This window comes from Nesoenas mayeri (assembly GCF_963082525.1).
Source record: "Nesoenas mayeri genome assembly, chromosome: 6".
NCBI lineage: Eukaryota > Metazoa > Chordata > Aves > Columbiformes > Columbidae > Nesoenas > Nesoenas mayeri.
In genome coordinates, this window is record NC_137545.1 from 21,350,233 (window position 1) to 21,374,112 (window position 23,880).

Here is a 23,880-nt window from a genome sequence, read left to right on the forward strand (position 1 = left end):
GTGTTGGTGGTCCCTTCATACTTTCTGAACATCTAACAGTTAGCTAAGCAAACACACGTGACTGATTAAAAGAAGAAAGGGAACTATTTTTACAGGGACCATTAAACTTTAACTGCCATCTGGCAGGGAATGATTAGAGAAGATCAAAATTAAGGCAGTCAACACAAATACTGTGTGGATACCTCAGGGAATTAATGTGGATAGAAGACGGTGGACTTGTGGCTATGTTAAGAGACAGACAGAGAAGGAAGTGGTGAACACATCCTTTATGGCTGCTGCCCTAATGGCCACATTCATAGCAACAGGAGTGGAGAAAGAAGAAATCAAGAACACCTGGGAATAATCAGACTCTTGCTGTCATAAAAAAAAGAAAGTTAAAGCATTATACAAGAGCCACACCATTCTTGTTCCGCAACAAGTCAGGAAGGAAATTTTTATTGTGGAGGTGTGTTGAAGTTGGCAGGTAGTTAATATTCAAATTAGGCTACTATCTTTACACAGGCTTTTTAAACAGGGTCTGTAATAAATCTTTTAATTGAATGACCTTATGGAACATGGACCTGTGGTTGATCTAACTGAACACTGGATGTCACTATTTATACACACTATTAGTCATTTTAGAGGCACTAAAAACACCATGAATCGGAACAATCCAGCCATGGCTTTCTCAAATTAGCTGTCTCTAATTATTGGTGTTCTTGAGATAGCAGTTTCAATAAGCCAAAGCTTCCAAGCTGCGTAAACAAACACGGGTCACTTTTTACAGCTACTCCGCTGCCCGCCCTGTCCATGTTGTCAGTAGGTACGTCCTAATGAGTACTACTGCCGACTTCATATTTTGTGGGATTTGAGGTCTGGATAGAGAGATAATGGACTGGCTGCTTACTGCAACATCTCACAGCTGAGACTCTTGCCAGGCAGACAGATTGTAACTCTGCTGTTGTGACGGGTAAGAAACAATCAAAATACAGCTCACCCAAAACCACAACAGCTCCTGCAAAGCAGCTCCCGGTCTGACTGCGCTGAAGTAGAACCTTCTTTTTGCCCCTCAAGAGCTATTGGGTTGGAAAACCCCTGGTCCCTCAAGCATTTGCCTTCAGTTTTTTCATTGTATGGCACTAATAACATACAGCTCTTCTGCCACTCTGCTCCCCTTCCCTGAGGGACAGGTGATTTCCAAGGAATACAATTATTTTAACTTTCAGAAGTCAGGAGAAGGACAAAAAAAAATCTGAGTCCAAGTGCTATGGAAAACAAACCAGTGCTAAGAGTCCAGAAGGTCAGGTTAGCTGGTAAAAAGACTAAGGAAAGAAGACAGGTGAGAGGAGGAAAGATTAGCAACAATTGATTCAGTAATGTACTGTGAAATGAGATTGGTTAGTTTTGTTTCTTGAGCTCAACACAGTATTGTGAAGTATGACTTTTCAATAGCATAGGAGAAGAACACTAAGTATGCTTCAAAGCCTATGAAATCTTGTCAACTGTACCTGATTTCATAAACTTAAATTAAAGAACAACAGAAAGATTAACAAAAATGTGCACATTACTACTCTGAAATGTAGTAATGCACTACTTCTGTGCATTCTTAAATTCAATATTCTTTCAGAGACATGTAAAATCCAATTAAAAACAGACTTAGGTTTTTTTTTTTTTTGCTAGTAAAGGAAACAACAGAAAAAAATCTCCCACAATTTTCAAAAATACATTTCTGTGCAGGACCTTATGAACATGGCTTTTCCTAGTGCTAAACTGCAAGCATACTACTGTAAAAACACTATGGATGTCAAGGGGGTTAAGCTGACTGTTAGGAACAGTCATCCTTGCTGGATGATGAAATATCTAAAAGTCAGTAATCATTACTTGAAATATATGGCTGGAAATTATCTGCTCTGAATCTTACTTTATTCCAAACGCTCCTTTTGGAGAAATATTCTGAGCAAAGTATTATTTTATTTAACTACAAAATTATATTTTAAATTTTAGCATAGCGGGCTGTCCAGATGAGGCTCATGAACAGTTTTTGCTCTTTCTAGGCCATTTTTAGCCTTATACACTACAGAGTAATTCTGCTAACAGAAGTAATCTGTTCAGTGGGGCAAAACAGGAGTCAAGTGCAGCTATTAAATATTAATGTTATAATATTATAATATTTATGTATCTTATATAGAGCATTATATAGAATATTATTATATTTAATAAGCAGTACTAATTTTGCTGTACATAGTTGCCACTGTATGATTGGGTAGGGGCAGAATATGCCTTATACACAAATCTGCTCAGAATCTGGAAAGACAAAAGCTGTGGTGCATGAAGGCAATGCTCTACCATTCTCTCTTCAGAATATATCATGGACACAAAGCAATCAGAGGCCACCTGAAAAAGCTCTGGTAAACTTCTGCAGTTTGTTGCCACAACTTTGATGTAGAAACCTGTTAAGACTGCACTGAGCGCACAACAGCCTCTGGTTCTCTCCTGTTAACAAGGTGCAGAGCATTCATTCTCCACATGCAAAATTCCAAGCACTCAGCCAAATTGAAAGAGAAATACAGTAGACATTCCATGTTTCCTTCTTTTCTTTGTTTTTTTTTTTTTTTTTTATAATGCACACAAGCATCTACAGATGTGATCCCATGTAATGACGCCTGTGGCCTTAAGTTGGAATTATTTGCAAACAGCAGGATGTCTTGGCAGAAGAGATGGCACTTGCTGTGTTAGGAAAGCTGTGCCCCTAACCCCATGTTTAGTTCACACCTATGGCCTGTTGAAATTGGCACAGATAATTTCGAGTGGGAACAGTGCCAGCATGACAGATGGGAGGGAATGCAGGCGTGCCAGAAAACCAGTATGTTCATCAGGTCTGAACATTAGGGACAGAGCACTTTCCAAGAATTTAGAAATGTCAGGCTGTCCAGAGTTTCTGTACTTTAGGTACAGAATATAAGAATATATGATCTCTTTTGTAACTATGAGCAAAATTAACTACAGTAATTTAAAAAGAGCTCATCTGAGCCACGAAAAACATGACAGTAGTCAGCTGAATTAGAACAACTGTTTCTCCAGATTCAGATTGGCAGCAGGTCCTAGAGGGTAGAACCTGTGCATCCGAGTCAAAATGATTCCACAGGTTTTCTGCTAAGTGGTTTAGATTGAAGAGCTTTCGGATGATAATGAATATTCTTCATTTATACAATGCCTTTCAGGCAGTGATCCCAAAGCAATTTGCAAGTATATGAGAGTATAAGATTTTAAACTAATAGTTGAAATGTATGACACTTACAATTAAGCAAATGAATCTTGCTTGCATTAATGGGCTATAGTCTCATCTCCCCTCCCACCAGGGATTATAAGCGGAAATTATATTTTCTACAGGCAGGGTGGAGGAAGACAAAATCCTGATAGATCACAGTATCACAATATGTTTGGGATTGGAAGGGACCTCAAAAGATCATCTAGTCCAATCCTCCAATACATGTGTGACACATGTGTGTCCTGCTTTTGCTCTTTACATGGCACAGATAGCCATAACAGATCAGTTATCCAAAACACTAATTTAATCTCCAGAGAAGAACTAGTGATTTCTATGTTTTTTGAGCACCAGACAGCTACCTTTCCTATTTCTCTTTTCAGATTGTGAACAGCCACAATATATTGCCCAAAAAGACTTGCCTATGATCATTAACATTATTCTGAGAAACAGGAAGAACAAAAAAATCTCACAGAAATAGCTCAAGTACTGTTGTTTAAAAACTAAGAATCTGGTGTTGCAATTCCCCCTGCACAAAAAGTCTGTACCTTCAGAAGAGCCCACTAACAAAATATCCCTCCCTTTTGAGTTTCCTTAACTTCAGCAACCAAAATTTATGGATACTTTTGGAAATGCCAGCTCTAATATGGCCGAAGTCTTGGCTGTTTGTGCTGTTCACTGTATCTGTGTTTTATCAGAAAGTGTGTATCACATGAAAGGTGGTGTAACTGGGTTGACAACATTGTGTTCTAACCGGTGCAGCTAATAGTGGCAACTCACAGCTGAACTTCGTTCTCTGTTAAAAAGGTGTTTGATACTATTAGTAAGAATAAAAAGCATTGGTGAATTTATTTTCATTTAATCCAGTGATATTCTGTAAACTCGAAATCTATGTAGTTGTCTTTTCTGGCAAGGCTACCTTGGAGCCTTGGTTTCACTTTCCACTAGAATCCAGTAGCCAGGATAAAGATGAGAACACCCCTTTTCCATGCTGAATTTCTACTGTAGCAGAATAGTTTTCCTTTTGACACATCCCATTCAGATGCATAATGGCTATGGTAGTAGCAGACCCTACATATATATTATCATTGTGCCATTTAAAACAGACTCGAAACCGACATGACAGGGATGATCATGATTTTTTATTCAAATTGCATCAGTGGTCTCAACACTATTAGCATACTTTCAGAATCTTGCTAACTATGAATGTGGTATGATGTTTGTGGCTAATGCCATCAGTTTCTAGGACTCGGGTGTCAAAATAATCAATGCACTGTTAAGCAGAATGCTCTACAGCCTAAATTAGCCCTACTTTGTTACTTACCTTTGGCTCTCTACTAAAAGGAGCTGTTAAGACTAAAAGAAAACTAATTTTAGCAAAAAAAACCAGCTTGGGTAAGTACTCAGGGAGACAAAGATCACTCAAAAAACAGATTTTTTCCCTTTTCCCTGTAAAGAAGAAGTTTACAATTATGAGAAAAAACTTGTATCATCTGCTTTCCTATAAAGCATCACTTTCAATCCAGCCAACTCAGCAATCAAAATTCCCAACATTATTTATGTCAAGATTTGCCAACTACTAATAATCAAAAAGTTAACCAGGTATTAAGAATGTGTTACCAAGAGAATTTCTACTTAAAGTAGAGCCATCTTATAATAGTTTCACTACTTCTTCCCAGAGCTAATTTGGTTTAAGTATTCTGAAGCATATTAATTCTGCTCTATATACCTTCTTTCCACAAGCCATTGCTCCAGTTACCTGAGAGGACCTACGCAGTCCTGAACGTGAAGATTCAGCCACTCACTTGTGAATGGAAGAGGCAGGAGTGCAAGATACTCTCTGGACTGAAACATGGCCCACGTTGCAAAAAACACTGAAAAACCCTGACTTTGTAAATCAATATCAATCAATGCCCTGTAAAGTGCACCATAAATCTGGAAATTCTAGAGAGATAACCCTGAGGTAATGACACCACTTTAAAAACATTTCAAAAACATTAGGACAGTCTCAGGCCTTTGATCCAATTTCATCCTTTGGGGCTCTTCCAACAATTAAGGGTTATTGGAATGTATTGGTTTTCCAGACATACCTCCTCTTCAAAACAGACTTAAGACAAAAACAAACAAACAAAAACCACAAACAAACAAAAAAACCACAACTAGTGTGAGTGTGTGACATTCTCTGAGGTAATAACCCTCTTCTGGGATCTAAAATTCAACCTGAAGGAATAGGTTTCAACCTAAAGGAGAACTTTTTATTTAGGCTTTGGACAACAACTAGCCAAGATTTCTCCTTCAGCAAATATAGAACAGACATTCATCTTTTATAAGTTATTAATAATAAACGTTGAATTCTAACAGACCCTGTGGTGCAAAGCACTCTGGACATACTCATTTATTCAGCATGGTACAGGATTTCACTTGCTCAATTGAACCAGCTTGCAACTGCCAAAATTCATCTGTATCTGGAGGAAAATCAACCCATATCTGCCAGGCAGACATGCCAGTTTACAGGTAGTGTGCCCAGTTTCCTTATTACCCGCTTTCTGGATGGCAAACTGAACAGATAGATCTCTTTAAGAAGTCACCAGAAAAATGCCATTTGTATGCAACATCTGTTCTGCTGATACTCATGTGCTGTAGCGATCACAGTCCAATATGTACAAATAACAATTCATTTCAGCATTGTAAAGTGAAACTGCATGTCACTGTAGAACTGATTCATTCAAGGTGCACCTGAGAAATGAGCTGCTCAGCAGTGAAGATGAAACAGACTGTTGATCTTCTAAAAATAAGGTCAAAATGACTGGGACAATCTTTATGGTCTTCAGAAGGCTTGGGAAATCTGGGATGATCTTTCTCTTTCCTTTCCTTTCTGTGAATGGAGAAGGCCACATTAGTGAACCACAGCTAGTGGTCACTCGCTGTTCTCACTGTCCTGCCATAAACCTGGCTCAGCAGCAGGGAGCTGTGGGAGGGAAGTGGAGTGGCTCTTCAGGCTCCATGTACTGCTCAAACAGCCGCATTGGCTCTTCTTTGCCAGAGGCAAAACGGGGAGGAAACCTCCTCTGGCAGCCTTGACTACTGCCCACATGCATAACTGCTCCTGTCTGGGAGAGAGAGTTGAAAAACTGGGAATCTCTTCTAGGATAAAATAAAAGATAAAATAAGATAAAATTCTAAGTAGAATAGACTTTCAGAAATGTGGTGAGCGATTAGAAGCTACTCTGCTCTTTAGTGCACCAATGCACTTCCTTGGGGATCTAGCAGCAGGTCAACCAGACAGGAAACAGCATGAGATTTAACAGAAGGTTGTTTTTTGGTTTTGTGTGGGTTTTGGATGGTTCGTTCGTTTTTTGGGGGGTTTTTTAATGACGATCTACTTGAATTAAGCTCAACACTTTCCTAGATTCAATAACTGCTCTTCTCACTCCTCCCAAAAGCAACAGCTGAGTTATGTATAAATGTAATATCAGCTGTCATGTCTTAAAAGCAACATCAAGCGTTTCATGGTGTTTTTCATGTCATTCAGACGGAACAGCTTCTGAATGCATTTTTTTGCAAAACATACCAGGGTGGCAATTGTGACAGAGGAGGGTACTTTCTTCACAAAAGAACGGGTTTTCCATTTAACACTTTCTTGAATCCACATGACTTCATGCTGTGTGTATACAGAAGTATAATGTCGACTTTCTTCTCCATTCAGGTGAGCTGCAGGAATATCGATTCCATGCTGGAGGCCCAGATCACAAGGTTTCCAAGAATAAAACATGTCTGTAACTGCTGTCCTTCCTTCCAGGAACAAGTGAATTTCTTTGTTGTGAATGGCATGCTCACTGCTACACTTAAGGGAAGTACACTACTGCATCAATTGCAAACACCATATGTTAGTGTACAGCAACATGTTACATTTAATCATTCCACCAATACAGTTGCCAGGTTTACTTTATGGTTTTATTCATGGTGCTGGAAGTGTTTGTTACCACAATGGCATGTAAATGGCATTTTTTTTTTAAGTGAAAAGCTTTGCCTAACCATTAAAGGTTTTTACCATTGATACTTATTTCCTACTTAGTGTTTGTCTACGGAAGAACCATTCAGCAGGCACTGCAGATCTGCCCATTTGCCTCAGTTCCCAAACAACGGGTGTAAGACATGAAAAGGAAAAAAATAAAGTAACAAAAAAAGGGGCAACTTACAACCCCTTTTGCTGGCCTTCATAGACTCCCTTCTTGCTGCTCTGTTATCAAGACTCTGGAAGGACCCCCAAACAAAACCAAGCTTGCTGTTGGGACTGAGGCAGGGAGCAGAAAGCTGGGGAATTCAAACTGTTCAGCTGTCTCTCACCTCAGAACCTACAATTGGTACAGCTCCACTGCACCCAGGGATCAGAAGACACTCCAGGGTAGGTTACAAAAGCAACGTTATTGTTACCATTAGTATGCAGCTGTTCAAAGTGCCTATTGACCATGTTTGCTGGTGGATGTTCAGGTTGCTGATATGGAGTATGTCTCAGCTACATGGCACCTGTGGCTTGGTCAGTGACAGCAACATCAACAGGCCATGTAAGTTTGCAGGAGGCCAGCAGCTCACTCCTAGGACACCATGCTATGTTCCCATCACAGAATGAAATGTACATATCTTCTTATTCTTCCCTTTGCAGACAGACTATTTTAAAATTTTAATTTATTTTTATGGTGCAGATTGTATCAAATAAAAGTTTTGCAACAACTTAAATATATGTGTCCCAGAGTTTTACCCAAAACATGGATTTTTCTGCATTTTTCCTACATGGCACCAATACTGCTAACAGTGGCAAATGACCATTAAAATAATGATCCCCCATACCGAATGAAAAGTATCAACGTGTGATTAAAGCAGCAAATCTTGGGAACACATGCTCAGCTCAGTAATGATAATCTTGTTTGGATAAAGATGACTGAAAAAGGATGTTAAGTGGGCATGAAACAGCTCATGGGTAGATGAGAAACAAGCTGGATGTGACCCAACGTGTGCTCATAGCTCAGAAAGTCAGCTGTACCCTGGGCTGCATCAAAATAAGTGTGACCAGCACGACAAGGGAGATGATTCTGACACTTTACCCGGCTCTTGTCCGACCCCACCTACAGTACAGCATCCAGCTCTGGGGAGCCCAACATAAGGATATGGACCTGTTGGAGGTGGTCCAGAGGAGGGCCATGACGATGATCACAGGGCTGGAACACCTCTCCTATAGAGACAGGTTGAGAGAGTTGGGGTTGTTCAGTCTGGAGAAGAGAAGGTTCTGGGGAGACCTTATTGCAGCCTTTAAGTACTTAAAAGGGGGCCTATAAGGAAGATTGGGACAGATTTCTTAGTAGGGCTTGTTGTGATAGGACAAGGACTAATGGTTTTAAAGAGGGTATATTTAGACTAGATGTAAGGAATTTTTTACAATGAAGGTGGTGAAACATTGGCCCATTTTGCCCACAGAGCTGGTAGATGCCCCATCCCTATGAACACTCAAAGTGAGGCTGGACAGGGCTCTGAGCAACCTGATGTAGTTGAAGATGACCCTGCTCATTGCAGACGGTTGGACTAGATGGCCTTTGAAGGTCCCTTCCCACCCCAGCTATTTCATAATCACGCAAAAAATTACTCATTAAATAATAGGGCCTTTTTGAAGACTTAGGGTGTTCTTGGATGTGCCATTTTTCTGCCTGTGACTCATGCCCTGATGGGACCCGAAGAGATCTGGTGTTTCCGTGGCCTGTGAACATCCCGCACGCTGACAGAAGCAGCAGTTCCAGCCCAGCACCAGCGTTTCCGGACACGGGCGTTGCTCTGCCCTTCCTCACCAGGCCGGCGAGGCTTCTCCGCGCCGCAGCTCCTTAAAGCTCTCCCGGTCACGGGCTCACCCCGCACCGCGAACCGCTGCCCCCCGGGGCGAAGCGCCCCCACCCGTCCGCTCCCCTGCTGCAGGCCCCGAACGGGGGTCACAGCGGCAGCGAGGCCGCCGGCCTGGATCTGATGTGTGGTGTGCAGCCCTGGCTAACAGCGCTAACGGCCCTAACGGCCATGCTCGTGACCTAGCTCCCGGCGACCGCGCCGCGACTGCGCCGCCACCGCGTCATCGCGTCATCGCGTCACCGCTCCCGCCCCGCGGCTGCACTTCCCGCCGCTGCCATGGAGCCGGTACAAAGTGACCTTGGCGCCGCGCCCCGCCCTCTTCCGCCGCGCTGCATCCGGGCGCTCGCCGCCGGCCCCGCCGCGCCTGCGCAGAGTTGCCCCAGCCCGTCGGCTCTGAGGTGCGGCAGCCGCAGCGGGTGAGTGGTAGCGCCGCGCCATCCGCTCCCATCGCCGCCCCCGCCCGTCGCCCTGTCACCCTCTCCCTCTCTCCGCAGAGACACCGGATTGTGGCCCCCGGGACGCCTCCCGCTAAGATGTTCGCCTGCGCCAAGCTCGCCACCTCGCCCTCCCTGGTGAGTGGGGGTGCCCGGGCCCTCGGGAGGCGCCTGGGCCTCCTCGCCGGCCGCGTCCTGAGCTGCAGCGGGGCGGCGGGGGACCCTGGGTGGGCAGGGGTCAGGCGGGCCCCTGAGCCCCGCGGCAGAGCCCCAGGACGAGCCTGTACCGAAGGCTGCCCACCCGAGTGCGGAGGGCGAGGAGGGGCGGCGAGCTGCGGCAGGACCGGTTCTCCTTCCCGCCTCCTTGGTGTGGGCCAGGGCCCTTTGCCAAGGCAAGGGTCCTTCCCACAGCAGCGGCGAAGGGGGAGGGTAGCGCTGCGAAAGCTCCTAGGCCTGGTGTGCTCAGCTCCTTGCTGTAGGTCAAACTCCAGCCTGTCGCTTGTCCTATGCAAGGCCGGGGTATTTTGCCCTTGCAGAGACGAAGGACTGCCCTGCTTCAAAATGTCCTCTCTAGCCTGCAGAATGGATCGTTTGGCATGGTGCAGGCAGAGGTTTCCCCTGGAGGAAGAGCTTTGTGCAAGAACTGATATGACCTTAGGCTGCTGGAAGCCCAAGGACACAAGCAGGCCGCTTGTGAAAGAGGATTCATTCATTTATGCCTCGCAGGATTTAGAAGTCTAGGTTATGCCTGTGCATTTAACATCTTTGGAATTCTTTTTGATGGCTTTTATTTTTTCATTCTGAATTGTGTATTACTGCAGGCTGGTCTGCCTGGCTTTTTTGTTGCTATTTTGCTATGTTTTCTGTTAGTATAACACATGTACAGGTTCATTGAATGGGGTAGTTATTCACAGTAACATCTCCTGAAAATAGTGCTATCAAATTGCATGGCAGTGTTTGCTTCTGTATCGTTTATTGTATATCCAGCTATGCAAAGATTGCTGTCTTTCAAGTAAGACAAATGCCTTACTGTATAACAGCCTTATAATCTTATATATTATTGTACAGGAACAGCTGTGATCAAATGTTTCCTTTTTCATAGCTTTTTACCTTCTCTTTCAGATCCGTGCTGGATCAAGAGTCTTGTACAGACCAATTTCGGCATCTGTGTTGTCTAGGCCAGAGGTCAAGACTGGAGAGGTACCTTATAAACAAAATTCTGTATCTTCCTAAATTACCTGGTGAGCCTAAATGTCCTCAACCTAGAGTTCACTTGTACTAACTTAAACATCTATAGTGTGAAACTTACTTTAAGTTAAACACCAAATAATACTTGTTGCTGCCTTGCTGTTTCCCCTGAGAAGTCTCTTACATTTAAAGTTGACTGCTTTCAGGTGGAGCGGGTAACATTCTGAAGTTTTTAACTCTTAGTTATAGTCTTATCACTTGGAGGAGGAACTAGACATTGGATCTAACACAGCTTTTAAAACTGCAGAATAACACTATCAAGATGGTCATAGAAAATGGTCTGTGTCTGAATATAATGCTTTTTCATGTTTTGTTTTCTTAGGGCAACTCAACACTTAATGGGGCCCAAAATACTGTTTCCCGACTAGCACTTAGAGAATTCCAGACTAGTGCTATCAGCAGGGACATTGACACTGCTGCCAAATTTATTGGTGCTGGTGCTGCCACAGTAGGTGTGGCTGGTTCTGGTGCTGGTATTGGAACAGTCTTCGGTAGTCTAATCATTGGTTATGCCAGGTAATCAATCTCTCTCTTACAAAACTCTTGAACTGCATGCAGATTTATCTTGAGACAGCACCCGCAGATAAGCTGTAGTAAGGATAGTTACTATTCATTATAAATATGGCTAAAAGACATCATATGGAACTGTATCATATTCATCAGGATGGCTGTATTGTTAAATTCAGAACTTTGTACACTCTACCTGGAGAAGAGACATGAAAGAAATGAGATCATTAGACTTGGTCAGTGTTTCAGTCACTGAAGTCCAATGTTTCAGCATTCAGTTCCTGAACTGAATTAAAAATCAAGACTGGATCTTTTCTCACCTGAGAGGGGAGAAGTCCTAAAGAGAAACTGTATGAAAACTGAGAATAAGTAATGTGTGTGTGTATGCTTTACACTAAGCAGACAGGATTGTTATTTAGAAACAGATGCTTAATTAATTTTTTCTAATGTGTTCAGCTTTGCTTCTCAGAATGTGTAATTACTTTATCAAATGAGTAACCATTCCTTCTAGAAGTCTGAAGGGGGTGAGGGTGGGGGTTTTATAGTAGGGATGAACTTCTTCCAGATAAGTTGACAATATACCTGTGGTATGAATAGTTCACTTGGTATCATGGAAGAGCAGAACCAATACAGGCAGAGAAAAGCTTTTTTGAAGGTTTCATGTTCTTCATTACTCTTTCAACCAGTCAAGTTTTATTTCTTAAAGATTTTTAAGCCCTACTGAAGACAAGGAAGTTCACTTTCCCACCTGATGAAACATCAAGTGTGTTCAGTACAAAATGAACATATTTTTTGAATTTGGCATGAATATGCCAATAAGAGATTGTAGAACATTACTCATAGTATTATGTTGAAGGTTTTTTTTTTCTCTACCACACACTTGGAGGGATAATTCATTGCATTTTTGCAATGAACTGCTCTGTATTTCTTTTTTTGCTCTAGGTGGTTTTAGTTCCTGTATTTGTCTGAGAGCTACTTAAAATGTTATAAACAAACTTCCTTGGAATATAGTTCTAACATCACAGATGCAAAATAGATTTATAAAGTGTAGTGCTGATAGTTGCTGCAGGGGAAGATGCAGAGAAGTCAAATTCAAAGGCATACATTAATGTAATCACAAAAAAATGTGTTCATTTGGAAAAGCCATATACAATCTGCATAACCTGAATCTAGTCTTAATTGCCAAGCCATTTGTCTTCAGTGAAATGCTTACCAAGAATTACTTCTGCTTGAATTTATTGGGTTTTCCTGTAGTGGAACCTATGGCGAGGAAGTATGAGGTTCTGAATCTTTCAGATGCGTTGAACTGTATGAAGAATATCTTGATTGTAAAGATAAAAGGTCTTACACCTTCGCTTTCTTTTAGAAATCCTTCTCTGAAGCAGCAGCTGTTCTCATATGCTATCCTGGGATTCGCCCTGTCTGAAGCTATGGGTCTGTTCTGTCTGATGGTTGCTTTCTTGATCCTATTTGCCATGTGAAAGGAGATCTGCCTGTAATATTGGCATTGGAATGTAACTCTGCATTTTATGGGACTCCCAAAATGTTGGTGTCATGGAAATTGATGCTATTTCCAAAGTCATTTCATTAAAGATAACAACTTCAACTGTCAGCCTGTTTCCTGCGTTTATTGTCTTTTTCACTAGAGTATCTGGAAGACAGCATGTTTTCATTCAGTCAACATGCATTCCTCCTGATAATGACATACCACACAGGGCCCTTCAAACAATCACTTCAAGTCAAACATTTTATTTATTAATATGTGTAGGAGTGTCACTTACTTGTTCAAGTGGCAAATCTTTGAAAGATCAAAGAATTTTCCACTTGGTTCTGAGCAGTGTCCCGGTAGAATGAAATTAACTACTGCTTTGGATTGGTTCAAGGCATTTAATTGTGGTACATTGATGCTATACATTTAATCAGTTACTGCATTCTTGGCATCACCTAATTAAAAGGGAGAACTTGCAGCTTCCTAATTTTGTAAAGTCAGCCTTCTATTATCTCCCAAATTTTTTTAAGAGCAGTAGGATCAAAGCATTTTTAATAACAAAATATCTGTAGTATCAAGCTTTGCCTCTCACAGTGTCTGTCTTTTAACAATCTAAATGCATTTACGGTGTTCTCTACACTTACAGAAACGTACTCTGAGCTACTACATACTAATCTGGTGGGGAGGTTGATGGCATCTCACACTTCATTTAGAATATTAAATATATCTGATCACTCAACAAATACTAGCTGAACTTTGGAAGGCGGTGAGCAAGCATGTTACAAGCTCTGTTATCTTGCTGTTAAATGGGTAATTACAGAATTGAATCTAGGAAACTGTACTGTAAGCTGCTTATTTCTAGGGAAATGGAGAAATGAGTAGTGGCTATCAGGACAGTGTAAGGTGCAGGTAAGAACTTTATTTTCATCTGAATTCAAATTACCAGTGGCCCTATAGTCTAACTTGGACCTAGCATGATAAGCTACTTTCCCTGTATGTTCTTAGGAGAAAATGGTCATCTGATCAAAAGGATTAAAAGTTGCCATGTAAATCCTTTTATATATGTGAGGTTTAGGAGTGTAGAATATGCAGCATCTTTAAATATTCATCTCTAGCACTATATTAGTTGTGCTTTATGTGATTAGGTGTGGAAGTAGACTTTTTGGGGGGTGAGGGAAGGGTAGGAGGTAAAGCATATTGCAGCTATCTTCCATGTGTTCTGTACTTACACCAGAGTTTTTTAGGAACTTACCATTATCCATTCTCATAACTAATTCTGTTACAGAGATGACATGCAGTGCATTTGCCCCGGATGAAAGGCAGATAATTAGAATCCTCTGCCAAAACTCATTTGTCTATTGCTATCCTTCTGATGGGTGATGAACTTTGCTGCTTTTTTTTTTTTTTTTGTACCATAGAAATCTGAGGTGACAATCCATTCTTCCTAATATTGTGGACTAGCCTAGTGAACTAGCTTAATTCAAACTTCAGGTTTCCATACTGCTGGGATTTGGCTAAACAAGGATCTTAAAACTTGTCTTGGTCAAACCTAGCTCCATCTCAGTTAAGCATACTTATCAATTTGTTTACATATAAAATGGTTTTGTTGGGTTACCATTGTGTGTTTGGTGTAGAGGAAGTTGTGGCTAAGCTACTGCTCCCCAACCTTAATAAGAAAGCTGTCTGAATCACCATGAGCTCCTTGAATCAGATTTGAGTGATGGTTTCTGGATTTACATCCCATCTTTTCCCACGTGGTTCACCCTGAAAACATGTATCCTTTTACCTATAATCAGCATTGTCTGAAAGCCAGCAGACATCCTAGGTAACTCCGTATATAGATGTAAAGCCTGTCTATTTTAGTAGTAGCGTCTCTTCAAGCTCGTTACTTTTTGACACACTCTTAGACTGGTGAACATGGGCCAAACCCAAGCAAAATTGCTCTTAGGTTATGCCAATCTTAAAAGAATAGTATTTCAGTGTTACAGATAAAGACTAATCAAGGTCTTTCAAAACATGGCAACAAGCCTTCATGCAGGGGATTATCCTCCTTATAGACAATAAGGGGCTTATGAGCACTGGGCAGATTTTCGTATCTGAATAATCGCAGGACACACTGACCATTGCTTTATTTTCACTGCTCTTGAAAAACGGAGCTTCATCTTGCTGGTTACTTGAGCACTTCAACGGCTCAGGCAGTTTGAGTGGTCTTACCAAAAATCTCTTGAGTTTTCCTAAAATGTCCACGAAAGAAACAACTATACTTGTGTAAAAGATTAAACTTTTTTCTTCTTAATCATTCTTTGCAGTGGTTAGGCAGCAGCAAGCTATCTAAAAGGACTTGACCTTCAGCATAAGAGTTTATATTCAGAAATCTTTTTCGTAGGTCAGAGAAACCAGATACACAGTTTCAAAAGGTGATACTGTAGGCTTCATTTTCCTGAAACCTTTGTCAGTTTTTCTGATGTGGACCGTGCTGACCTTAGACACTGTCAGCTTGGGAAGATTAATGTTTTAGATACTACAGACCCAAAGACTCTGCTCGTGTTTCAGTGTTGAAGAGGGAGCTGGCTGGAGCAGAGATCTTCATTGTTGCTTAATAACTTGCCTGCTGTTCCTGTAGTTCCACCATACTCACGTGTAATGAAAGAAATGTTTGTTATCAATTATGTTCTTAAATTACTGCTGCAGGTAAGTAAAAGTGATTCATCCTTTCCATCCTGCTGCTTTCCCTCTTGTTTTTTGTGCCTGTTTCAGGCTGAGGAAGGGCAAAGGACTTGCAGTTTCAGTTCTCTGTTTGTTCAGGACTGACTCTGCTGTGTGATGGTAGATCTAAACCGCTAAAAATCCTTGTTTCCAATAGAGCTCTTAGTTGCTCTATGAAGGAGGAAGTAAGATCTCTGTTCCTCTCTTCTCTGCACTTATGTTCGAGCCCTTCACAAGATGCTTATGGTAAAGAATAATTCCACCTCTAAGTGAGCTGTACTTTTATGCAGTGTTTTTTATCCCACCTTATCTCAAAAACTTTGCAAAAGTGCTGTACAGTGCCCACCCAATTTACAAGAAGTGAAACATACTGTATAATATTTTGCAAATTTAGGGAAACTTAGATGTAATTTACTGTAGTTAATACTTATTTTCTTCTTTTTTAGAAGTTTTTTGGGTTTTTTTTTGGTGGTGGTTTGGTTTTTATATTCATAGTTTCCTACTCTCATGTCAGCCTCAGAGCAAGAAAAATTATACACAGACACAGAATTAAAACTTTATCTGTGATTCAGAGCACACACTAGCTAAATTGTGGTACCATATATGACTCTGATATTTTTTTAACTCATCCAAAATGCTAATTGCTTCCAAGTTAAATTTAGGTAAAGATGCTTCCCTTCTTTGTGCAGTGCTGCAGCATTTTTGATTCAGTGTTAAATAGGGTGAATGTTCAGCGAAGTATGACTCCAGGCATGCACCCAGGTCCATCCGCAGAGATGTGGTAGGTACGGAGATGGGGAAACCAAAGGAATTCAGCCGGTACCTGGCTTTGGAGGGCTGGTCATTCCCAAACCGTTGTGACAAGTGGATCAAGCGCTGGCACAGACCAAAGCCCTGCGGTGGGTTAGTCTGTCCCTGCTGCCAGCCCTCACGCAGCAACGGGTGGGTGCTTTGTCCTCCGAGCTCCCCGCTCCTCTCGGCTGCACGAATTCCTACCCGCAGCAGATTCACTGACACGCGGGACCGGACGCGGTTCGGCTTGGCGCTGATGGCGGATGTGTCCAGGAGTGACAGGGGGAGGAGCACGTGGGGTTCGCCGCTGTGGGCACCGGACAACAGTTCAAAGCAACTAACCGGTCTCCGAGACGTGAGCGCTGCCGTCAGCGCCGAGCGGCGCTCGGGCGGACCCAGCGGCACCTGCTCAGCCACCGGCGCGGCCCCGCCCGGCCACACCCGGGCGCTGGGCGCTTCCGGCCACGCCCTCCTCAGCCGCCCCGCCGACATGGCCCAATCAGCGGCGCGCGCTGTCCTCCGCCCCTCCCCGCCACGTGACCCGCACCTCCCCGCTGCCCGCGGAGATGTCAGCGCAGCTCTCGCGAGAAGTGACGGAAGCCTGTGGGGGACCCGGCCTTTAATGTGCGGTCCGGCCCGCGCTCCCGGGGTGAGTTTGTAAACAGCAGCGCGGCCCGGCCCGGCCCGGCGGCGGCTCCGCCCTCCGCGCTGCGGCGGCGCCCGGGCGGGCGAGCGCACCGGGGGCGGAGGGGAGGGAGCGGCCCCGCTCGGCAGTAGGCGGGGGATGCCCGGGAGGCAGTAACATGGCGCCGCCGCTCCTCTCCACGGCAGCCCCCTCCCCCACCGCGGCCTGCGGCTCCTGCCGCCCCTAGAGCCGAGGAGGGGCGGCCGGCGCCGCGGAGACCGATCCCCGCCCGGAGGTAGGGGTCCTGCGGGCGCCCCAGGGAGCGGAGCGGGGAGGCGGGTGGGTGGAGGAAGGGAGCCGCGGCTCCCGCGCCCCTCGTCTGGGCGCCGGTTGCCCCGCGGGGCATCGCCGGTACCTGCCCCGGGCCGGCCTGTGGGGGCGGAAGGCGGCGGGATGGGCCGGGGAAGGGGCAGCTGGGCTCGGCCTTTCCGCCTCAGCTCCGAGGAGGCGTCTTCCTGCGTCCACGTTCCGCGCTGGAGGGAGGTCTTGGTCCGTGCTCGGTGCCGCTGCGGGGGTTGCCCATAGGTGTGAGGCGGAAGGTACGAACAGCTTCCCTGCACCGGAGAGAGGTGTCGGCCTGCCCGGGATCCGGCCATGGACGTGGGCCTTCTGCACCCGCTGACCCATTGGCTTTGCCTGTCACTGTGCGTTATGCCTCTTGAGTGGTCTCAAGAGGTCTCTGAAGCTTTCATGTGAAAATCACATCACAGGCCCTCAAGCACTGATGGCTGTGTGATATTTTAGGCATAAACGTTTTATGACACAGTGCAACTTGATGTTTGAAGCGAGGAGATGTGTGTGCTGCCATGTTGCTTCTGCCGTCTTATTCATTCTCCAGTCTTTCGGCATCCCTCTTCTTGAAATGGGATCCACAAGTATGTTTCCATGTCCCATCCTCACACTCTGTGTCACCCATTTGCTTATTGTTAGTTACTTATCCCAGAAATGTTTATCTTCAAGTAGTGGTACTGTCACCTGTTTCCTTGCACTAGAATGAGAAGTTCGAATTAAGGTGGATATTCTGAATCATCCACTACTTTCTAGATAGTGACTCAGAATATGGCCAAAGTCTATTTTCCTCCTTTTAAAATATTTTTGTTTTCTTGTCATATTCTACCCATGCCAGTGAATGCCATGTCTGAAGCTCTTACTGAGTGTAAAGCTAGATAAGAATTATTTAAAACAACTTCTTGACATTAAGGTCATAATTCGCCTAGGTCTTTCTTACATGCTGAATTCAGCACTAACTGATAGGATGAGAAGGACTTTTCCTTGTGGTCCTGGCCTTCCATAAGTGTCTAGACATGATTTCTTCAACCTTCCACTGAAACATGTTACTGTCTATTGATGGATATCCAGTTGCAAACAATTTTAGAGTGACAAGCTACAGCTGAGTTAGGCATTCCCTTGAATTCTTTTAGTGTTTATAATTCTGCATTCCAGAATCAAATTTGGAAAATTGCCTTGCTAAAAAACAAAACAATAACTTTGTCAGGGACTACTTGTTACATAATGCATTTCAAAAAAAAAAAAAAAAGTGAAATAATAATAAAAAAACTTTAATGTGTACATGGAGTGAAGCTGCTTTTTCAAAAATCCAGCATGAGTTTGTTTTATTACTGATATTGTATGCTAATACTTAATCAACTAGTTGAGCCTTTGATCTTTGCAGTGTAGCTGATATTTCTATCCCGATTTGAATTCTAGAAATATGAACAAGTTTGGTATGTCTTTTTCCAGAAACTTCTAGATTATGAAGCATCTAATATGAGGTGCTTTTAGGTGTTAAATTTGATCACACATAATTTTTATAAATAATTTTGGCTTGCATGCTACTTCTCTGTGTGACAAAGTGTTGAGCAGTCTGAAATATGGCATTCTTTTGAATCTTGTTTGATTAATTTTTGGGTATATATATATTGCCTAAAATTCCTTTTCTGTCATCAGCTATTCTTTTTCTCCCTCCCACTGTTAATCAGTTTAAACTTACATTTATGTCTCTGAGAAGCTTTACTAACTGTAAAAGTTTATATGTTATTTATAATCTCGACTTTTTTAATGGTTTATTAACATAATCTTGAATTTCTATATAAAAATAATGCATTAACTATTTTTAAGGTAGCAAACATGATTCAGTATTATTAACTTCTTTTTTGGAATAATGAGTAGCTCCTGCATAACTTAACTGCATTTGCTTCAAATCAATGTGCAGTCTAAAGAGGCATTGGATATAGATAGTGATGGAAATATGAGTCAATATTTAATAATTATTCAGGAAATCTTTTTTTCCAGGTTTATGCTACGTTGTTTCCAACTTCGTTCTCTGTCATTTTCAGTTCAGCCTGGGAACTTTTCCTTTAGCTCCATTCTGGACAGGAGCTTCTCTTCAGGAAGCTGTTCCAAACAAGATAGTATGTTTCTTGTTCTAGGTAAATGACAGTGGTCGTTTATATTATTGCTTACAGGAAAGAAAAAAGATCATACTTTTTAATGAGTATGTATGTCCTCTTGTGGAACATATATGATATATTTAAAGATTTTTTTTTAAATTAAATTCTTAATTATTGAATTAAATTTTATACTTCAGGGATGCAATCTGAAAAAATGTAAAAATTAAGTAACTTTGTTAAGCCTTTTTTTAATTCGTTGAAAGTAATGTAGCAAAAGGAGACTTCATTTCTAGTGTTTGTTAGGTTGATGGGCAATATTAAGACTTTCAAACCTAGATAAATGAGCTGGGGAAGGTGAGTCCTATAATCTCTTTAAGAAAATTGTGAAAAGATCAGTGCAATATTGACCCCTGCATATTTCTTCTCTGATGTTCATTGGCCTTTCAGTTATCTGCAAGAGCTGTATTCACACAGCATGCATTTCCAGTAAGTCAAAGAAAGATCAAGGCGCCTCTGAAAAATCCTTAAGCCAGGGGGTTGACTTAAGAGCTGCTGTATTCCACTAACAGGAAGTGTTAGGCCTAAGGACGTTACTTTGTTCCATTAGTGATCTCCGTTTACCTGAAATGTACCTTCACGTGGAAAAAGCCTCCTCCTTCAGCAAAGCTGAAGTGACATAATTGCCTTCTTTCCGTATGTGTGAATATCTGTCCAGCTGGCTTTCTTGTTCTTATTTGAACTTGCTAAGCCAATCGTCGCTTCTTGCATCTTTTTCTTCTTGTCCAGATGCTCTCCCCCTTATTTATATAATCTTAGACAAACCAATGAAAGTATGGAATTAACTTTAGAGATCAGTTACAAGCACTTAATTAATAACATCATAAAATAGTGCCCAAGGTTTGGCTTTTTTTAAAGAAAAAAGTCTCAGCATTGTGGTGCAGGCATTACATTCTTCCTTATTCTTCCTCAGAACTCTCTGAAACAGATCATGTGTCTTCTAGGAAATAGTGTGCTCTATTAAGCAGTGAAGTGTGAAGAAGGAAGGAGCTCATGTTTTCCTGTTAGCCGGTTTTGAGGCTTACAACCTTCACTTATTCTGGACTATGACTTACAGTTTTTTTGCTGAATTTAGTGACCTGCTTTTTTGTGATCCCACTTTCTTTATGAGGAGAACCATTTTCATGTTTCAAACTTTTTCTCCTTCGTTCTCTTAATAGTTCAGTTTTATTTTTCAGGAATGCTAAATTCTATTGCATGACACAAATGCAATCAGTCAAAACACTATTGAAAGTGGACTTTAATGATCAAGTGTTAATTACACCACTTTTGCTTCACCTTTCTTCTTTTGCGTTACAGGAGACTGAAAAAGTAGCTGTTCCAGGCATTCCAGGTAAGTGGAGCCTTTTTTTTTTTTCCTTTAAAATACAATTTTTATATTTTTTAAATTTATGTTACTTCTTATCAAATGGTGTATTCTATATACTAACTTCTGATTTTTACTGAGCACCAAACTTTGAAGTCTACTTCTATAGAAAACTGGAAATAAAGATAGGCTCAAATGTAGGAGGTGATTAAAATTTATGCTGTACAATGCTGTATGCAAGTATTGAAAATATAAAAGGTAGCCTGTTCATTTTGATTTGAGTTGATTCATTTGGTTGCACAAGAAAGCCATCTCATTTAATTTTGTAGTGTTTAAATTTTGACCTTTCCTTTTTATGTTTCAGTTTCCTGTTGTAAAATGAAACTTTTAAGTAAAACCTTAAAAAACTTACGCTACCTAAAGCAGTTACACACTATGATGAGATCTACAGAAAAGCTTATGAAGAATTAATTCTGTATACAGTATCTTGCAGTAAAAAGGGGCACAATCCCAGATCAAATGTAAAGAATAAGAGGAAATGTTGAATAGACATGATCAGTCTTGAGGAAATGCAAACATCCATTGGAAAATACATCATTTTGTAAAGTACAGACACCAGGGTGCTGATGGACCACTACAATTCTGATTTGTCTCAATGGCCTAATACAGTTTTTGTCCAACTTTCTCATTTTATTTCAAACCAGAATGTAGAGATGTTTCTTGAATTGGAGCCACATGTGAGTGGTCAGTCTGGCTGCAAAACTTGAGTTTGCATCACATGTAAGCAGTAGTGGATAAATGGGCTACTACTGTAGCTGGCAGACAGTCACATTGTCCCCCATGGACTGGGTATGTGTAAAGAATGTTGGTTGGTTGGTTTTTTTTTCTCAGCAAATTTGGAGAGGTTTTTGCAAGGATTATCAATATGTATACATTTTAAACAGATACTAAAGTGTTTAATAGAAAAATATTTGAAATTACATGTCAGTTGTGTTTTCCATGCTCTTGTATGTAGGGAACTGAGAAAACAGAAGAACCTTTACCAATAAAATAAGCCAACAAGACATCGCTTAAGTCAGTGTATGATTCTGTTCTTTTACAAATCATCTACAGGAAGGTATTTTAGAAGCAGGCCTCAGAGTATGTAGTCATAGTTTCCAGAAAGTATACCTAAGATGTTTAACTAAAATCTTATTAAAATATACAAGTAATTGTTGAAGCTATTTTTATAGCACATTTAGACGAACAGTGTGATGTTTTATAGAAACATCTTTATTTTTTAAATAATAACACTGTCCTAAATATTAGTAAATTGCTCGCAAACCTGTGTTTATTTCTCTGTATTATATATATATTAGACATTCATAGGTACTTATTTATATATTTTGCTGTACTGTTTGCTTTCCAAAAGTGTTAAAAGAGGCTTATGACATTTTAAATAGGAGTGATGGGAAGTATTTTACCTTTGCATTCAAAGCAGGGAGCAAACACCAAAAAAGTGAGATTACTTTTTGATTTAAGTACTGGAGTTGATTATACTGCTGAGGTTATTTCATTGTTTTCCTGTGTGGAGCTCTGATCCTCTTTCCCAGTGTAACTCAAAAGTATTCTATGTATGGGTTTCTTTATGCTACTGAAAGGAATTTAGGGTTAGAAGGCTTACAGAAGGAAGCTGCAGTTCAGTGGACTGTAGTGAAAATCATTTCACTGAACTGTTCAGTTTATCTGAAGAGAAGAGTTTCATATTCAGGCTGAACTGCTTCAGGAACCATGATTTTCTGTGGGACAAAGTGTTTCTGTTGCATGGGTAACAATCCAAGGTGACTGTAATTCATCTCTAGCGATGTGATTAGCAGTTTACACACTTTATTTCTGATTGGGTCAAGTGAGTAACATTTTTGTCAAGATGGCACTTTAAGTTGCTATTTTCGTTTTCAGAGGAAGAGTATTTTCTAGATTCTTCTTTCTTACTGTGATACTCTCTCTTAAAGCAGTCAGTCTGCAGTAGCCTTTTGAAATCAGAGTGGCAATCACAAACTTATTTTCTATAAATTTGCTTTCTGTGTCTTAGTCTTGTTATTCCTGTCAAGCAACAACAAATCCAGAGGGAAAAGAGGAGGCAAAGGATGGGGTTTGTTTGTTTTCTCTGTCAGCAACAGTTTTAGTTGTTGGGCTGTAAAGCTAACCATGCTAAGTCTTTTAAAGCTGTCAAGACATTAACCAAGTTTGGATAGTCTCTTGCCATTGTCCACTTCTATTTCTAGCTATGATGCCTATATAGTATACTTCAAATTTCAGATTTATCTTGGATTGCTCAGAATTTCATCCACTCAAATTCTGAATATCTCCAAGGATGGAGATTCCACAGCCCCACTAGGCAACCTGTTCCAGTGTTCAGCTGCCCTCACTGTGTGACTTTTTTTTTTCCTTTATTATTATTATTTTTTTTATGCTCCCATTCCTTATAAATTTTCAGGTGTGGCTTGTGAATGTTGCATCTCATCCTTTTGTTGTACACTATCCAGGGTCTGGATCTGTATTCTCTGTAACAATATATTAGTAGTGTAAGACGGCAAGTAGATCGTTCCTTACCCTTCCTTCTTCATGCTGAACAAGCTTCACTTCCTGATATTCCTCTAGTATGTAATAGTCCAGCCTCCTAACTATTTTTGTGGGGCCCCTGCTAGTTTCTCTTCAGTTTGTCATCTGTCTCGAGGGGCTCAAAACTGGACACAACAGTCCAGCTGTAGCCTCATGAGTGCCAGATGAAGGAGAATAAACACTTCCCTTCATCTGTTTGCTGTGATCTCCCTAATTCTGCCCAGGAGGCTGCAGCTTTCAGTGCTGCAAGCAACATAGTGCTGAATTGTGTTCAGTTTGTTGTCCAACAGGAGTTACAGGTTCTGCTGTAAAGCTGTGTGACAGCCACTTGGCCCTCAGCCTGCACTGTTACTTCATTTGAGGTGCAAGCTTTGCATTTGTCTTTGTAATAGGTAAATACCGTCTTTACCAGTTTGGCTACATTAACCAGCATGAGCCCTTTGTTTTCCCATTCTGTCAGATCTACTTTCTGTTTAGATTTATAATGCCTGAGGTCTTGCTGGAATGCATGAGTGAACTTCTTTTAAGTGCA

At 41.6% G+C, this 23,880-nt stretch overlaps 2 protein-coding genes across 7 annotated transcripts in view; both read left to right on the top strand.

Annotated features, from left to right (window-relative positions):
- The first annotated feature begins 9,518 nt into the window (after positions 1 to 9,518).
- ATP5MC3 (ATP synthase membrane subunit c locus 3) lies at positions 9,519 to 12,934 on the top strand. Its single transcript, XM_080346887.1, has 5 exons — positions 9,519 to 9,549; positions 9,628 to 9,705; positions 10,690 to 10,767; positions 11,138 to 11,331; positions 12,689 to 12,934. Exons 2-5 carry the CDS (start codon positions 9,667 to 9,669, stop codon positions 12,801 to 12,803), a joined length of 426 nt encoding a protein of 141 aa, XP_080203013.1. The 5' UTR covers positions 9,519 to 9,549; positions 9,628 to 9,666; the 3' UTR covers positions 12,804 to 12,934.
- Positions 12,935 to 16,905: 3,971 nt separating this feature from the next.
- The window catches only part of ATF2 (activating transcription factor 2), a 44,903-nt gene continuing 37,928 nt past the window's right edge, over positions 16,906 to 23,880 (top strand). For 2 of the 6 annotated variants that reach the window (XM_080346413.1, XM_080346418.1), the window contains exons 1-2: positions 16,942 to 17,229; positions 20,741 to 20,774. The gene's annotated coding sequence lies outside the window, so the exon portion shown is untranslated. Of the gene's footprint in view, positions 17,230 to 19,286; positions 19,424 to 20,740; positions 20,775 to 23,880 lie in introns of those variants that run through there. The other 4 variants (XM_080346416.1, XM_080346414.1, XM_080346415.1 and 1 more) reach the window with 4 other exon arrangements.

Bases quoted from the DNA above. Each gene is read 5' to 3' on its own strand.
- ATP5MC3 (XM_080346887.1), top strand. From the start codon at position 9,667: ATGTTCGCCTGCGCCAAGCTCGCCACCTCGCCCTCCCTG. The intron at 9,706-10,689 runs GTGAGTGGGGGT...CTTCTCTTTCAG, and splicing joins TCGCCACCTCGCCCTCCCTG to ATCCGTGCTGGATCAAGAGT. The intron at 10,768-11,137 runs GTACCTTATAAA...TTGTTTTCTTAG, and splicing joins CAGAGGTCAAGACTGGAGAG to GGCAACTCAACACTTAATGG.